At 58.7% G+C, this 16,808-nt stretch overlaps 1 protein-coding gene across 7 annotated transcripts in view; it reads right to left on the bottom strand.

The window, feature by feature from the left end:
• Window positions 1-2,013: 2,013 nt before the first annotated feature.
• The window catches only part of SEMA4A (semaphorin 4A), a 22,357-nt gene continuing 7,562 nt past the window's right edge, over window positions 2,014-16,808 (bottom strand). For 4 of the 7 annotated variants that reach the window (XM_019431460.2, XM_019431461.2, XM_019431458.2 and 1 more), the window contains exons 2-15: window positions 16,395-16,559; window positions 14,721-14,881; window positions 13,757-13,819; window positions 13,451-13,549; window positions 13,124-13,229; window positions 12,245-12,361; window positions 11,799-11,923; window positions 11,452-11,624; window positions 10,261-10,411; window positions 5,688-5,868; window positions 4,212-4,330; window positions 3,964-4,121; window positions 3,648-3,748; window positions 2,014-3,246 (exon numbers count right to left, since the gene is read on the bottom strand). In XM_019431460.2, coding sequence (XP_019287005.2) covers window positions 2,654-3,246; window positions 3,648-3,748; window positions 3,964-4,121; window positions 4,212-4,330; window positions 5,688-5,868; window positions 10,261-10,411; window positions 11,452-11,624; window positions 11,799-11,923; window positions 12,245-12,361; window positions 13,124-13,229; window positions 13,451-13,549; window positions 13,757-13,819; window positions 14,721-14,881; window positions 16,395-16,530 — 2,283 coding nt within the window. In that variant the 5' untranslated portion in view covers window positions 16,531-16,559 and the 3' untranslated portion in view covers window positions 2,014-2,653. Of the gene's footprint in view, window positions 3,247-3,647; window positions 3,749-3,963; window positions 4,122-4,211; window positions 4,331-5,687; window positions 5,869-10,260; window positions 10,412-11,451; window positions 11,625-11,798; window positions 11,924-12,244; window positions 12,362-13,123; window positions 13,248-13,341; window positions 13,550-13,756; window positions 13,820-14,720; window positions 14,882-16,394; window positions 16,560-16,718; window positions 16,778-16,808 lie in introns of those variants that run through there. The other 3 variants (XM_019431462.2, XM_053908798.1, XM_053908799.1) reach the window with 3 other exon arrangements.

The following is a 16,808-nucleotide window of genomic DNA, read 5'->3' as shown; positions in this document are numbered from 1 at the left end:
GTCCCCCACGATACCTCTTCCCGGTGGCCGGCCCTGTTGCTGCGTAGTGAGCCCTGTGAGGACAGGAAGCAGACCTGACTCCTGTGTCTCCCGCCGTCTAGGCCAAGTTCTGAGCCATAGCAGGTGCCGAGTGCACGTTCGCCAGATGGATGGGCGGATGCGCGTCCTTGGTTAAGAGGCAGGAGTGGGAGCAGCAGGCCTGGAGACCTCAGAGGGAGGGAACCCCTCGGAGAACCCCTGTCCCTGTCCGAGGGAACCCTCAGAGGGAGAGAACAGAGCTCGCGGGAACGAGATGCAGAGGCAGACAGGGAGGCAGGTGAGCACGAGGGCACCGCAGCCGGAGACCAAAGGACAGGTGTTGCAGGAAAGAATTGTCGCCGAAGTCTGCAGAGAGGTCACATCGGGTGAGACTGACCAAGGCTGTGCTCTCACAAACGGTAAGCACCCCCGAGGCCTTGGTCGCTCGAGCATAGCGCCCCACACTGCAGGCTGTGGACCTTCTTTCTGACAGGTGAGGAGCTGGGGGGGCGGGGGGGGGGCAGACAGGGGAGGCTTCTGGACTCACAGCAGGTGCCGTCCCGGAGGCGTGTCCTGCCCGAGGCCCCACAGCCCCGGGCCTCCAGGCCAGCAGGGGAGCCGCGGGAGAAGGCTTGCGGGTCCTTGGAAGAGTGGAAGCCAGGCCCGGGGTAAAAGTGCACTGGGCGGCGGAGGAAGAGGAGTCAGGAGGGGAGAGACAAACCCCTAGAGAAGCCACGTAAGGCCAGCAACGAAGACACGGCAGGCGGGATCTAGAGGGGACCCTTGTGCATCGAGTTCACAACAGCCAAGAGGTGCAGCCAACCGGGCGTCCGCCCACAGATGAGCAGGTGAGGACATCGAGGCCAGCGCCCCAGGCGGAGCACGCGTCAGCCCCCAGAGAGGAGGGAACGCATCCTGGGCCTGGGCTACGCCACGGTGACCCTGGAGGATACTGTGGTGAGTGGAAAAAGCCAGTCGCGGAAGGCCAGACGCTGTACAATTCCCCCTGAAGCCCCTGAAGTGGTCAGACTCGTAGCGAGTGGAACGGTGGCTGCCAGGGCTGCAGGGAAGGGGGCTGTAAGACGAAAACGCCCTAGAGATGTTACACAGCAACGTGAATATCATTGACACTACTGAGCTTAAAAGTGGTTAAGAGGGTAAATGTTACGGTATTTGCTTTGTACCACGATTAAAAATAAATACGTAAATAAAAACAGTAAACCATAGGGGAAGAGAGTTATGGGAAAAGGGTGGCCAGGTGTGAAGGTGACACAGGTAGTCTCAGAGAGTCATTTGTGTGGAGAAAGCCAGACCACAGGGCATCGGAGAGGGCGAGGGCCTCCCTGGGGTGGGGAGGGGCAGCCAGAAAGGCCCCTCTCTGGCGTTTGGTGGGGAGGGTGGGGGGGGCAGCATTCTCGTGTGTTTGGTTCCCACAGAGAACACCTAGCACACCTGGGTGGGGAGGGGGTAGACGGAAGGCAGGGGTCGTGGAGTGAGAGGGCAATGCCGGGGGTCTTGGCAGACAGAGGGAAGGGGCTTGGTTAGCCCGAGGGAGGTGGCACGGGGGTGTGGACAGAGCGCCGCGTGTCAGATTTGGGACATAAATCCAGTCCACGAGAGTTGACACCAACTGGGGCCGTGGGGAAGGGGTGCCAAATCGGCGTCACGGGAAGCTGGGACAGCAGGGAACAGTAGCTGCGGGGATCAGAAGTGGCGGGGGTCAGCGACAGGTGAGGCACGGCCCGGTGGGTCCCGGCTGAGGCTGCCGCCCCCCAGCTGCGCTGGCCTGACAACGGGGTTTGAGCCACTCTCCTGCAGCGCCTGAGCAGAGGAGAGGGCTGGGGGGCAGGTCCCGGGTGGGGAGCCAGCAGCGCAGGAGAGACCAGTCACCCCACAAACCCAGAGCCCCTCCCTGCTGACGTCGTGGGACTGCCTGCTCGCCCCACCCCCAGGGTCCTTGGCTACGGCATGCTGCTCGGACAAAAGCACCACTCATAAGCTTTGTCTTTTTAATAAAAAATAAACTGTCTGTGACAAGCAGTTTTCTGAATCCCAAAATAAAGGAGGGGAGAGGACAAAGATCAAGGGGTCAGCCACAGCAAAGGAGTGAACAAGGCTCAGATGACCCCTGTTACTCCAGCCAGGCCAGCAGGGATCACAGTCTCCCCAACCGAAGCAAGAAGGAAGGTGGTCAGACTTCCGGAAAGACTTCCCAGGAGTCAGCGGTGCATGGTTGACAAGGGAGGGGGAGGGCGCGCCTCCCTGCAGATCCCCGGGAGGGGGGCGCTGGCGTCTGAGGTGAGGTGGCGGCTGCGACCAGAGTGGGGTCGCCAGGGGTACGGGCGTGCTGTCCTGTTTGTATGTTGGTGTTTATTACCACAGGGTCCTGGACCACCCCCCCCCCCCCCGCCCCGGAGGGTTCTGGAACAGCCAAGCCGGAGAGCATGTGTGCATGGTGGAAGGAAGGCCCACAGGGGGTCAGGCCGCTGTGTCCAGCCCCGCCGAGGGCTCCTGGTGGCACACAGTGGCAGGAAAAGGTGGTCTTTCGTGGTACTCCCCCACCAAGTCCCAGGTCCCCACAGCCGGCATGGCCAGGCGCCCTGCCCACCCTACAGCCCCGGTCTGTGCCCAGAGTTTAAGCCACCTCGGAACCCAGACGGTTGTTGTCCGCGTCCACCTCGCCGGCCGAGGTCGTGTGGTCCTTGGGAGGTTGGAGGTGCTGCTTTCTGCTCAGGGGGGCCTTCTCCCCGGGAGGCAGGGTCTCACAGCCCCGCACCTTGCCCCGGGCTCGGAGCGCCCCCAACGGGGAGGCAAGGAGAAGGAGGAGGGCTCCAGAAAGCACGAGGGCCAGGAGCACAGTGACCGTGAGGAAGTGAGGCCAGTAGGACCGCTGGGCGGCCAGGGCGGCCCCGCCCCCGACCCTGGTCAACGGGGCCTCCACACGCTCCCGGGGGATGCCCGCCAGTTCGGGGTCCAGGGCCAGGGGCTGATCCTGGCTGTGCACCCAGTAGGAGACCACAGGGTAGGAAAAGTCGTTCTCCGTGGCCCAGCACTGGTACAGGCCCCCCGCCCCGTCCTGCAGCAGCAGCAGCAGGGAGCCGTTGTAGACCGCCGCAGAGGCCTCTGGGACCGCCGCTTTGCCGTGACTCCAGCGGTAAGACGCCAGGGCTGACAGGCGGGGGCAGGGGAGCTCCACGATGGAGTTGGGGACAGACAGGACTTCTTTAACTGGAGGTGAAGGAAGGGCGAGCGGTTCAGGGAGGGGAGAGGAGGGCAGGAAAGCTGTGCCAACATTTGGACCCTGACTCCCCTCTCCCGCTTCCATTTCGACTCCCCAACTCGACTCTGACCCCTCCCCTATCTCCAGTCTGGACCCCAAACTGACCTCAGTCCCTCTGACTCCAGCTCTGCACCAAAAACAGACTGCGGCCTCAATCCTGAATCCCAGTTTAGACCTCCTAACCTTCCTCCCTAAGCCAGGACCCAAATCCGTCCCAAATCTGGGCGTTCAGGTCTCCAGCCGGGCAGGTGCTGGGGGAAGAGACTGAGGCAGAAAGGCCCATCCCTGCCCAGAAGTCCCTGAGCCTCCCCCGCCCTCCGCCCCCCCCCCCCCCCGGTTTCGCACTCACTGATTTCGGGGCGGCTCTGAGGCTGGCGGCTTCTGCCCACGGGGCCAGTGGCACAGGCGAACTGTGGGTTCCCTTGCTCCACGTCCTGCCTCCAGGACTTCCTGAGAAGGTGGGAGAGCACACTCATCCCTTGAAACAGACCAAAGTGGGAAGAGGAGGAGGAAGAGGGGAGGTGAACCCAGGATGGCTTGCTGTGACCCCTCCCCAGGAGGGGCGCTGTTGGAGGGAGTAGCCCCCGGAGAGAGGAAGAACCCCGCACGATGGGGAAGAAGGTCTTGGCGGGCCAGCCTCACTGCCATCCGGGACCGGCACTCACGGGATGGGGGTGGGCAGGAGGCGGCAGGTCCGGGACTCCGGATCCCAGGCACAGTGGGGGTCCCGGGCAAGGACACAGTCCACACAGCTCTCATAGACGCTACAGTTGGCTCGTGGGACCCGCCAGATGCCCCTCGAGGAGCCCGCAAACACTGCACCCTGCAAAAGAGAGGGAGAGTGACGGGGTCACCCTGCCCAGGGAGGACCCGGCACCCAAGCCCCCCACCTCATCGGAGGGCCCCTTGCCACCTGTGCGGGGGCCAGCAGCAGGTTGCGGACAGGTTCAGGTTCAGGGAACAGCTGGATCTCCTCCACCAGATGGACAGTGTTGTTCCCACTCCCCACAGCCTTGTGGAGGGACCCCGTGGCTGTGGGGAGAGAGCAGAGACTGTCACGGGTCCACAGACCCTTCTAACTCCAGATGGCCTCCCAGCTGTCAGACCGTTCCTGCTGAGTGCAAAGTGCGCAGACACGGATCTGTCAGGCTGTTGCCTTCGATGCCGCGGAGATCACGTAAGTCCCGTCGTAAGTGGCTCACACCCCCGCCCCTCTGCCCCTCCTGTGCTGGAACCCAGCCCACTTTCCCCACGGACTTGGGGCCGAGGACAGCTGAGTGCTTTCCGGAGAAAACCATGTCACCAGCCACCCTCAGCTCCACCGAGTGTCCCTGCTCCGAGGCACTTCAGTGAAGTCCACCCTGACCACCCTTTTAAAAACTGCCATTTCCTTAACTGGCATTCCTCATCTGCCCTCGTGCTGAATCACTTTCTAATCTCCTAACACGCCGAGTAGTGACTCATGTGCCGTGTTTATCGGCGGTCTCTGTGCATTCCACACGGACCGAGCTCTGGGGGCGTTCTGCTCTCTGCTGGGACCCGGGGTGGGCACAGCTGACAGTGGCTGGAAACATGTCCTAAAAGAAGGAAGGAACCTGCAGGTTTCTTCCACTGAAGCTCAAGGTCACCCCCGCCCGGCCCTCCATAGACGCGCCTGGCAATCTTCCACATTCCCCGCGGGCTCTCTCTCCTCCTTTCCACAACGACTTTTGAATCTACCCCCTTTCTCTCCAAACCCCCCACCTTCTCTACCCCTCACCCCCAGCCCAAGACCCTGCGTCCTCCAGCTGCACGGAGGGGCCTGCACATAACCTGCCAGCCAGCCACCCAATCCTGCCTGTTCTATTCACTCACCACCAACCCAGCACGGGTGTCCCAGGCTCCGGCTTCCTGCTGTCTCTGCAACTGTACCTGCCAGTGACCCCCTGGCCTGCCCCTTTCTTCACCACCTGCCCCTCTCCTGGATCCCACTGACCTTTCCTTCTTTAAAAAAAAATGCAAGCTGCCGCCCCCCCCCCCCCGCAGTGTCCCCTCCCTGCTTCCCCTCACAGCAGACTTCCTAAGGAGGGAAGTCTGTCCTGGTTGCTCCCAGTTGCCCTCCACCTGCCCGCTCTTCACCTCTCTCCATGGCTCCTCCATGAGAGAAACAGCTCCTGCGAAGGCCCCCAAAGCCCTCTGTGTTTGTCACCCCCTCCAGCACTAAAGCTCAGAAGGCACGGGTAACCCCGCTGTATTTTTAGAGCCTAGCAGGGCACCAGGCACATAGCCAGTATTGAGAAAGCATTTGTCGAATGAAAGCATGAGCGAGTGAACTCCAGGGCTTCCCTCCTCAGCCTGAAACGCAGCCCCTACGTGGTCGCCGAGGGAGGTCCTGGAGCCCTTTACTCACTGGTGCCCAGGTACATGACCAGATGGCTGTGCCCATCGACGCCCTGGACTGTCTCCACCGCGAGTCTCGTGTACTCCGCGCCAGACTTCACCAGCACGGGGGTCCCCACCACCTGCTCGTCCATCAGGAAATGGTCCTTCATGAAGGTCAAGGCTTTATCAGAGGAGGGGCCCACGGAGCACTAGAGCGGGGAGGAGGAAGATCAGGTCGGCTCTCTCCTTCCCGTGAGCTCACCACTGCCTCTTCCCTCCCTCCCAGCTTCAAGCCTGCTGCGCCTCCCTCCCTCCACGCAGTCCTCATCTTAGGAGGTGGTTAGACTCCGGAGCTGCCTGGCCTTGAATTCCAGCCTCTGAACACCGCGCCGCGTATGTCGCAGGCTTGCGGCGCGCACGAGATGCACGAACACGCGAAAAGTAACTAGAGCAGGTGTGACATGGAGAAGGTGCTCAGTAAGTGTCAGCGGTTGTTACTTTCCTCCCCCTCGTCGCCTTCATCCAGGGTGCCCGGCAGGAAGTAGGGTGACAGCTACCTGCTGCGGGGACCACGTCTCACTCATATCGGGAGCCCCAGGCACAGCCAGCGCAAGACTGGCACACAGCTGGTGCCCAGCGGTGTTTGCGGAGTCAGTGACTGCATGACGGATGCGACAGAAAGGGGTGGTGCAGCAGGAAGCGCTTGTCACCACGGTGTGGCATGAACTTGCCACATGAGTCTGGCAGAGCCCCTGCTCCATCCGGGGCCTCCTTTTTCTCACCCATAAAGCGAGGGGGACGGCGGACGCGGTGGGCCGGCTGTTCTCCAGAGGCCCTGCCAACACCGGCACGCTGTGTGTCCCGATCTCAGTCAGGATCCTTGTCCTCCACACCCAAAAGCACTATGTTAGGGCCAGCCCAACTCTGTCCCCTGCAAGCTGTGTCCTCAGGTAGGTTTCCCCACCCCGCCCCGCTATGAGCCCCCATTTCCTTGTCTGTGAGTGAGGTAATAACATCCATGTTTCGTTCTGATGCCAGAATGAGCACACACACCTATTCTCACTTCCTCCCCCGAAAACGTGGGGGGTGGGTTAAGGCAGAAAGCTACAGGGACTGGGAGAACAGGAGGGGAAGCGAAGGCAGCCACAGTTTGGAAGCTGGAAAGCAAATGAACAAACAGTAAAAGACTTAGCAGGAAAAAAAGAAAGGACTTTTCTTAAGCCAGCCCTGGGGTAGCCAAAGCTGTCTGATTTACAAGGCAGAATTCCTAAAGGTCATGAGTGAGTGGCCCCAGCCACCTCCAGAAGTGAGGCAAGGGAGGCACGGAGTCAGAAGAGTATTTGGAAGTCTGTCCAGGACGGAGGCTGGTCTCCTGCAGCTCCCGTGGCTGGGGGACTGGCCCTGGCAGGGCCTGGCCCAGGTCTGGAGGCTCACTCTCTGGAGAGGGTAAAGTAGAGGGTCTCTGGGCGGAGGGCACGGGCACACCATGGAAGCAGGGGTGAAGGCAGGGAGGCTCAGTGCATGCTGAGACTCCGTCCTCACCCCCTCTCCCCCAACGCCAGCAGCCAGGCCGTCCCCCTCCGAGCAGAAGGCTAGAAGAGGGCTCCGGAAAACTGACTGGAGGTCAAAGGTAAGACTTGATGATATTCATGTTGAGGGTCCCCAAGAAAACCGCCCAGCCAGGCCACCTCCAGGGGACAACAGTGGAGCCAAGTCCCATCCACCGGTGCAGTTTCCAAACAGCTACATGGTCCCCACCCTCAAGTACAGCAAAGATCCCAGGGCTACCGGACCAAAACAAACAAATGGAAAACAAACAAACAACACAGCTAAATGATTCAGAGAAAAGAGACCTTCACGCAAAGTAGTATTACCATTTTCAGAGAGCTAAGTGAAGAGAGTGTATCCACGAAACAAGAACATGATGCTACAAAAGAGGACTCTACTTCAAAGAGGGAGCCAGACACCACGTGTGTCCTGAAGGAAGACACACGACCACGGTGAAGGGATCAAATCAAACTCATGTTACTGAGTCTCTAGACCCAACCTCCAATGAATTTACAGGAATTCCTTAAACTCCACCACAGAGAGACATGGTCACCAAGATCTAGACAGTGAAAAATTCTACATGACAAGTAAATGGCAAGAGAAAATAAGAAAATGGAAAGGGAATGTATAGATTAAAAGAGACTTAAAAGAACAACGCCTGGGGGCACCTGGGTGGCTCAGTCAGTTGAGCATCTGACTCTTGATTTCGGCTCAGGTCATGATCTCACAGTTTGTGAGATCGAGCCCCACGTCAGGCTCTGTGCTGACAAGTGCAGAGCCTGCTTGGGATTCTCTTTCTCCCTCTCTCTCTGCCCCTCCCCTTCGTGTGTGCTCTCTCTCTCTCTCTGAAAAGAAACATTTCAAAAAAAAAAAAAAAAAGAAGACAAAATTGAGACACTCTCCCAGAACGTAGGGCCAAACCGAAGTCTTGGAAAGCTGGACAGGATTTAAAAATGGAGAGGACCAGTCCAGGAGGGCCAGAAAGAAGCAAGAAAACATTCTAACATGAACGTGTCCACTCCATGAGGGAAGGGACTTCTGTCTGCTCTCTTCACTGGTGTATCCATCCCCTAGTGCTTACAACAGTGGCAGGCGGCCTCAAAAACTGTCTGTTCATTAAAAAGAAAATAGGGGGAAATAGTTCAAGAAAACTTCAAACTGCAGGAACAACTTCCCAGGCTGAAGGGGCAGCCTGAATGTCCAGCGCAATAAATGAACAGAGTCCCGTCAAAGCACAATACTGTGAAATTTCAGAACTGGGGGCAAAGAAAAGGCACTACAAGATTCCAGTGAGAAAAAAAACAGGACATTCAGAGACTTAAGAATCAGAATGGCTCTGGGTAGCTCAGTAACCCCCTGGGGAATAACAGGGCAAGCCTTCCAAGTTTTGCAGGAAGCTTAGTTCTAGTCTAGAATTACCTGCACACATCAAACTACCAAATGTGAAAGTCGAATAAAGACATTTTCAGACACTCACAGTCTCAAAAAGTTTACCTCCCCTGTATCCCTTTCCAGGAATCTATGGAGGCCACGTTCATGAAATAAGATAGTAAAACAAGAAAGAAAAGAAAAAAAAAAGAGGAAGTCACAGGTTGCAAGAAACATGAGAATGTCACGGACAGATACAAAGGGAAAGCCCAGAATGATGAGCAGGGAAATTCCAGGAGGGCAGCGGTGCCCTGGCCCCGGACGGCCAGCCGCTGGTCCAGGCCGCAGTGGATAGGAGCCGTTTCCAGGAACGTGAAACTGTTTGAATGCCTAACGGCTGTGTCTTCAGAAGAAATGCAGATAATTGAGGAAGAGTCTGAGGTTGAATTAATGATAAGAGCTTAGAAAACAAAGCAAGCAAAAAAAAAAAAAAAAAAAGTGAGAGAGAGATAATTACTAACCCCAGGGAAAAATTTTAATTATGTAAAAAGGAAAGGTAATCATGGCCTTCTACGTGGCTCAGTGGTGCAGAAGAGTCCGATATAAATATTGATCTAACCAAAATTGTGACAAAACTACCCTGGGAGATGAGGGGTGGGTGCAGTGGTGTGCTGGCAAAGCAGTTCCGGTGTGGGCGTCGGGGATCCCCGTCTCCTGATTCATCGGGTTTGCCAACTGCCGTGACCTATACTCCCCCCGCGGCTGACCTCAAGCTACCAGCGTAATGTCAGTGCCCATGAATTTGGAAAGAGACGCACAAAAACAGTTCTTGCTAGCTGCTGCAGGCCACACACAACTGGGGGGCGGGGGGGGGGGTGGCAGGGGGGAGGGGGAGGAACACAGTTAAATCCTCACCATCCAGAACGGGGAATTCAATAGATCCTGCCTGAAACTGAAGCATCAAGAGGCGGCAATAAAAGTATGTTAGAGACGGGGCGGGGCGCCTGGCGGGCTCAGTCGGTTAAGCATCTGATTCTTGATTTCGGCTCAGGTCACGATCTCACGGTTCGTGGGATGGACCCCCGCATCGGGCCCTGCGCTGACGGCACCCAGCCCGCTTGGGATTCTCTCTCTCCCTCTCTCTCTGCCCCTCCCCTGCTCGCACTCTCTCTCTCAAAGTAAGTAAGTGAACATTTGAAAATAAAAGTACGTTAGAGATCTGGAGATAAATACACAAAGTATCGGCTAAGAGAGTTGAAGGTGGTTGTCCCTCTAGAGAGGGAAAAGCGTAGGGCAGGGAATAAGGCAGATTTTTACAACCGACCGTGTAGCTCTCTATGATTCTTTAGATGGTGACCGTATAGCACTCGGATCAAAAAACAAGAGTTGAATAACAAACGCAGATGAAGATGCCAGGCAGTCCTTGGCACAGCCCGTGCCCCCTTGTCTGCTCAGTGATGTGCTCAGGTAAGTGGTGTGCACTTGGCGGAGGGGGTGCTTCTCTGTGAGTAGGATGGGGTTGGAACAGCTGGGCCAAGTGTGTATCTGAGCAGACAGGGCCGGTTAGGGCAGGAAGCACCAACGATTGGAAACTCGCTGCGCCACGACAGGTCCTCTGACATGGGGGAAGCGTGTGTGTGTGTATCTGTGGAGGGCGGTCGCTCGGTGTTGGGGGTGGTACTCACGCTGCCTGGCCGGGGACTGATCTCGGGAACCCCGTAAGTAGTCCAGCGTGAAGTCTCTTTGTTCAGCTCCTTGTACTTGCCCTCAAAGACACGTCTGAAGTCCTTGAGAGAGAAGGCACAGACGGCAGAGCTCCTGGTCCCACCGATCTGCCTGGGGACAGCCAGAGGGGACACTGTCATCTCCTCTGCTATACCAGGAAGCTCCCCCTGTAGCCCTGGCCCACCCTGGTCAGAAGGCCCAGGAGGGAAGGGGTGTGGAGGGTGGGGCTGGCCTACCGATGCCTAGTCTCCCCGAGCTGTGGTGATAAGCCTGGGGGAGTCCCTTGTGGACCGTCTTGGGACCTGAAGTGTGATTATCCTTAAGGAGAAGTGATTGGGGCTCAGGCCGTGGGGGTGGCTGCTGCCTGTCTTGCCCAGGCTGGGCTGTACCCATGGGAGGGGCAGTGTAAACAGCTCCCAACAGGCTCCAGATGAAGCCCTGCTCCTTTTGGTCCTACTGATTCCTGATCCTCAGGGAACCAACCAGAGCCTGACTATGAGAATATTTGTATTCCTTCAGCCCTGGCCTGTGGACAACAGGTTTCTCTTGTTCTCTTTAACCTGATTGTGGCACACATCCTGTTCTCGGTTCTGGACGTCATTGATACCAGCCTCTGCTTACAGCAGGTATTTTTGGTACCGGACACATGGTCAGGAAGTACCTAAACACCGTGTGACCAGATCACAGCAAATCAACTGACTTTTCTCAGCCTCCAAGCAATGACTATTTTAACTTTAGTGATACTGATGGTGTTTCCCTTTTTGCTTTGGCCATTAGGAAGCTCAGAGCTAAATTGTGATCAGCACCTGGCACTGCATAAATGACAAACATCTGTAATGCGTCGCCCCAGTCCCTGCCTTGTCTTATTTTTCTTTTACTCCTGTTTCCTTACAGTTTTTATCGTATCTTGTCTCAATGTTTGCCTTTGGTAAGCTGTCTCCTATTTTTTTTTTTTTTTTGGAACCAGGCAGGCTATAAACTAGTAAGAACCTGAGTTTTCTTTTTCCATCTACATGAAGGGGGTGGGTCTGATCCGTGGGACGTGGTGGCGATCACACGCCTTCCTAGGTGAGGTGCGCGGAGTGACAGCTCCAACCCGCCGGCCCCACGACCCGCGCGCGCAGCCCCCGCGTTCCCGCCGCTCTGCTCACCACTGGGAGCTGAAGGTGGCGTAGACGCGGGCGTCTGCGGAGGCAGTGGCGGGCAGCAGCACCGCGTGGCGGACGACGTTGAAAGGCAGCTGCCCCGGCTGCGCGCAGAGCAGCTGCGCCTTCAGGAAGGTGGTCCACTTCTTCTGCAGCAGCTTGTCTCCGCCCACGTCGTTCTAGGGCCGCGTGGGCGGAGTCAGTGGCGCCCCGCCCCGCTCCGCGCGAGCCCTGCGCCCCGCCTCCCGCGCGCCCGCCCCGCTCCCATTGGGTCCTGGGCGCTCGGCCCCGCCTCTGCCATCTCCCCATTGGCTGCCCCGCGGCCAGCGCCGCCTCCCGCCCTGGCCGCACACCTTGCAGACTCTGGCCACGCGGGACGTGTGGAGCTTCTCGAAGAACTCGAACTCACTGGCCGTCTCCTCGAAGAAGAAGTAGACGAAGTGGGTCGAGGGGATGGCTGCCACGAAGGAGGCGTCCGCTGCGGGGCGGGGCAGATAGGCTTAAGGCTGGGACTACCCCCGCCCCCACCCCCCCAAGCGCTGGTCCGCAGGCTGGATGCCTAGAGGCCGGCCGAGGGTAGCCCTGGGGGGGTGGGGGGGGGGGGACACCTGGTCCCTTTTGTGTTTACTGACGCTTCGCGGGGCTGAGAACTGCACCCCCAGCAACAGTACTGCCTCGCACGGAGGAGGCCCCCTTCAAGAAGGGCACAAGGGGGAACAGCGGGTCTCAGGTTCTCAGGCCTGGCCTCCGCGCTTGCTCTGGGACGGGCCAGACCTGTGCTGGGGACTGGGGTCCTTACGCTGCAGCCAGCGGAGGAAATTGTCGGTCTTGAGGACAGGCTGGGGTCCCAGCGTGCGGATCAGGATGGGCTCGCTGCCCAGGAAGTTGTTCATGGTGCCAGAATAGAGCATCCCATCTAGGGCGGGGAGAGGGCGGGAGGCCTCCTGGTTGGAGGGGGTCCCTGCTCTCTTCAGACCTGCCTCTGCCTGGGGCCAGTATTCACATCGGTCTCTGGCCCCCTTCTGTGTTCTACACCTTCCTGTGGTGCCCAGAGCCCAGCTCACAGACCCCGCTGAGCCCCCTTCTTAGGGAATATTGCCTCAGGGGATAGTCATGCCTTGTGTCCCTCTGTGCACTGGCCTTGTCCAGCCTTCCTCTGGCTGCTTCCTCACAGGCCCAGCAGAACCACTTGGCAGGTAGAATCACTCCTGGTTCCCCAAAGGTGGCCGTGTTTTCCGCCTCCACCCCTTGGCCCTGCCCTTCTCTTCCTGGAACATCTTCGTTGCCCATCTACGTATCTTTCAAGGTCCAACTCAAAAGCCAAAGGCCACCTCTTCCAGGAAACCAGGGCGGGGAATCTTATGGTCTGTGTCTGGGAGGGCACAGGCCGTGATTTCTCGTAAACTCCACAGAAAAAATGGCTGAGCCTCAGGACTCTCTTCTGCCCAAGACCCTTCCCGGACCCTCTTGCCTGCGTGAACCTCTCTATACCTACCTCCCTCCACCTCCTTTGGGGCAGCTTCAGCGGGATTGGTTGGGGTGCCCGAGTCTCTCTCTGACCTGGTGCCCTGAGGCTCCTGGCTTCCCCTCCCTCCATCCCCTGCCTTTCAGAAAACTGTCAGATTCCAGATTTCCCAGAGTGACCTGGGAAGGCAGATACTGGAAACCTGATACTCACCTGCCAAGACAGCTGTGTGCTTATGGGCGGGGTCGAAGGGGCTTTGGCCTTTCCCCTCCACAACTTTGTCCTGGGAGATGGGCATCAGGTAGGAATCTTGGAGTTCCTAAAGGGGGGGGAGAGGCTGGGGGCCAGAACGCCAGGGTCTCATGTCTGGGAAATGCAGGGCTTGAGGGAAGGAGAGGAACATGGAGGGAAGGTGGGGCCAGGAAGCTCACGAGGGTCCTGCATCTAGAAGAGCAGAATTTTCCAGAGCTCCAGAGGATGGGCCGGGAGTAGGTGTGGAAGGGATGCTTGGGTCCGAGAGCTGGGTGCCCAATAACTCACGATGAAGGTACAAGCGGGGCTGAAGGCGAAGGTGCCACATGTATATAGGTGGGTGGCGTTGAGAGAGACCAGGACACGGATAAAGTTGAAGCACTGTGTCTGGGGAGACAGAGAATTCAGGCTGCCCCTCCCTTGCTGGGGGGGAGAGGGCAGGGCACCCCCGACGCAGTCTCAGTACGTTTTCACAGAGGGTGATGCAGGCGTCATGGTGGAAACAAGCATCCTCCGCTGCCTATCCAACCTGAGGTCTTCCGGTGGCGGTCTGGGGGCTCTGCCCAGAGCCCCTGCACCCCCACTTCGGCTTACCTCATTACTCTTCTTCTTAAAGGCACATTCTCTCTTTTTTTGGTCACTGGCCGGCCAGGGTACCTGCGGTGGGGAGTGGGGAGGGAGACGAACGAAAGTGAGGTCTTCGCCTCTAGCTTTGACCTGCTGCCGTCTCCTCGGGCCAGGCGTGAAGTCACCGGAAGGCATGGTGACCAGTGACATGCTAATGAGCTGTAATAACATCAGCTTGTGACTGTGGCCACTGCTCTGATGACGCTGGCGTTCCTTGGGACGCAGCTCTATGGTAGAACACGGCCTGCAGAATCAGACCTGAGTTTGAATCCAGAATCGGCCGCTTGGCGGTTAAGTGATCTCAGTCAATTGCACAAGCTCCTGGAGGGCACCCACCAGGAACATATGCAAAGTACCCTTAGGGCAATGCCTGGTGTACAGAGCAGCTGTTGTCAAACCACACGTTTCCTGGAGAAATTGTTTAAAATGTCGGTTCCTGTCTGCCACCTCAGAGAAGCTGCATCTTCACCCGGCAGCCCATACGCGCAGGCGGCCCACAGGCCACACGCCGAGGGGCACAACCGGGAGATGCTCAGAAATTGCTCCCTCTCTCCCTCCTTCCTTCCTTCCCCCTCTCTTCCTCACACCATTCCCGTTAGGAGGCTGACTGTGATTTAATACACAGGCTTCAGTGATTTCTCCCAGTGGGTGGATGTCATGTTACTGATATCATCGGAGTCAATGTTTCTGTCGTATGTCACTGATTTCCATTTCAGCCATTGTAGCAGTTAGTATCGTTCAAGCAGAATGCAGGGTACCAGCAAGTAGTGAGACCACTATGGTATCTCTTCTCTGTTCTGCAGACCGGGTACATCCGACCCGGTAGGATGGGTAGTCGGTCATGCGTAGGCAGACCAGGCACAGGGGTGGGGAGGCACTGTCGGCCCCCTCCCCGCCCCCAGCCCATGCCCTTCACCCCTGGCCTGCTCACCATGTTCTTCAGCTTTGGCATCCCCAGATCCTGGATGTTCAAGGCCAGGATGGCCTCCCGAGCCCCCACGTAGAGAGTGCCCCCATCACCACTCAAAAGCAGAGTGTCGAAATCCTGGAGGCCCTTCTGGTGGAAGAGGCTGAGAACCCTGCGTCCGTCCCCTGTTGGGAGTTGAGGAGAAGGGGTGAGTGATGAGGGCTGGCTGGGCACAAAGCTGACTTCCGAGATTGAGGTGGGGAGGGGAAGTGTTGGCAGAGTGTGCCCCCCCAGGCCCTGGCAGCCAGACCTACACTCCACCAGCAGCCGCCCCCCCTTCACCCACCCTGCCGGGAGGGCAGGAGTTTTGTGTTGATCCCACAGCGGAGAGAAGAGGCAGCCAGAGACAGGGTAACGACAGCCCGGGGCTGGGGAAGGGTGGCCTGAACCCAAGAGACACACAAAGGGCCAGCAAATAAAGTGAGCCACAATGGACACGCTTCCAGGCCTGGCGGGGGTGGGGGGCTGTGGGGGGCAGGGGGAGGAGCAGGGGGAGCAGAAGGCAGACAGACAGATAGGACTCTGTGTCAGGGTGGCTGTGGGCTGTGGGGTCACACTCACCAACCCCCCTTCCCTTCTCTAGCAGGACATTTCTACCACTAGAATCACCACCATGAGCCGAACAGAGAGGAAACGTTCATCCCCAAAGGCCCCTGTGGGCGTGCCTGGCTGGCACCTGTGTGGGGGCAGCGAGCCGGCCACGGGAGGCAAGCGAGGCCCTCATGGTCACCTCGGGGTGGTGGTGGTGCTGGGGGGATGCTCCTGTCCCGCTGGTACATCGGCAAGGGGACAGCCTCCCCCCCCCCACCCCGCAGGGCTGTGTTTGCACGTCAGCCCTAGAGGCCTGTCCTGTCTAGCTGACTGTTCCCTTTGGAAGCTGTGAGAATCTCAGGGCCAAAAGGAGAAGTCGGCAAGGTGCTGGAAGGGGCGGCCTCCCCCAGACCTGCGTGAACCCCTCGGTTACTGGACGCCCCATCCTGCGGCATGACCTCCGGGCCTCGCATCCGCTTCCCGCGCAGAACCCGGAGGGCCGGCTGAGTACCAGCGTCGCTTATGTTGGGGATGCCAGCACCGGACACAGAGGAGTCCTCGCCAACAGCGGCCAGCGTGCGTGTCCTTTACCAGGTTGCCCCAGACAGATACCAGAGACACAGCCGTGCCCAGGAGACCCTGCGCCTACAACTCCTGGCATATCCCTTCCTGAGCCTTCTGCCTGCAGCTGAGAGGGCGGGCGGCAGAGCGTCCGGGCCTGCACCCCAGCGGGCCACCCCGAGTTCTCTTGTTCCTGGCGTCTGGACGTGGCGCGGTCCAGCACCATCTGTGTGGTTGTTGCGGGCCTGGTGTGTGCGGGGCCACCGGGTCCACGGGTGATCTTCTGGCGTGGCTGTGGCCTTGCGGGCACGTGGGGGTGTGAAAGCAGTTAGGGGTTGGAAGTGCCCGGCTTGAGGACAGTGACATGTAAGGAGGGAAAGAAAAACCACCAGCCCTGGAGAACCACCCCGGCCCCTTCCTCTCTTCCCTTGGTCTTCCCCCTTAGTCTTCCGGCCGTGGCACATAGTTTCCTCATCCACCCCTTCCTCTGCCCCTCCCCTCCAGCTCAGCTTGCCGCCCTGCGCTACCTGGCCGTCGGACACTTACCTGCGTGGTATATGACCCTGGGTAGGGGCCCCTGCCCAGCGGCCCCCGCGGTCAGCAGCCGTGGCAGCAGAAACAGCCAGAAGAGGAAAAGGCCCGGGAGGCTCCAGGGGTCCGGGCCCGGGGCTAGGAGGGCCATGCTCAGCCAGAGGCTGTCACCAGATGGCTCTGCGGAAACAGACACCCAGACACCCTCTGGGTGAGCAGGCCTCACCACATCCCCCCCGGGGAGCCAATAGGAGAGCCCCAGGCAGCAGAAGTGCGTATGGGGGTGGGGGGTGCCGGGGAGGGGACAGTTTCCTTTCCAGAGTGCCTTCTGAGTCTCACTTCCATCATCCACGGGCACCAGCCTGCTGCCTCGAGCTCCCCTGTGGGTCGGAGTCCGGCTTCCTGCCTGCCCTTCTGATCTTTGGCCCC

This window comes from Panthera pardus, unplaced genomic scaffold (genome assembly GCF_024362965.1).
Source record: "Panthera pardus isolate Hobbes unplaced genomic scaffold, ASM2436296v1 HiC_scaffold_21, whole genome shotgun sequence".
NCBI classification, from domain to species: Eukaryota; Metazoa; Chordata; class Mammalia; order Carnivora; family Felidae; genus Panthera; species Panthera pardus.
Note: the sequence above shows the minus strand (reverse complement) of the source record. Positions and strands in the feature narration are given on the sequence as shown.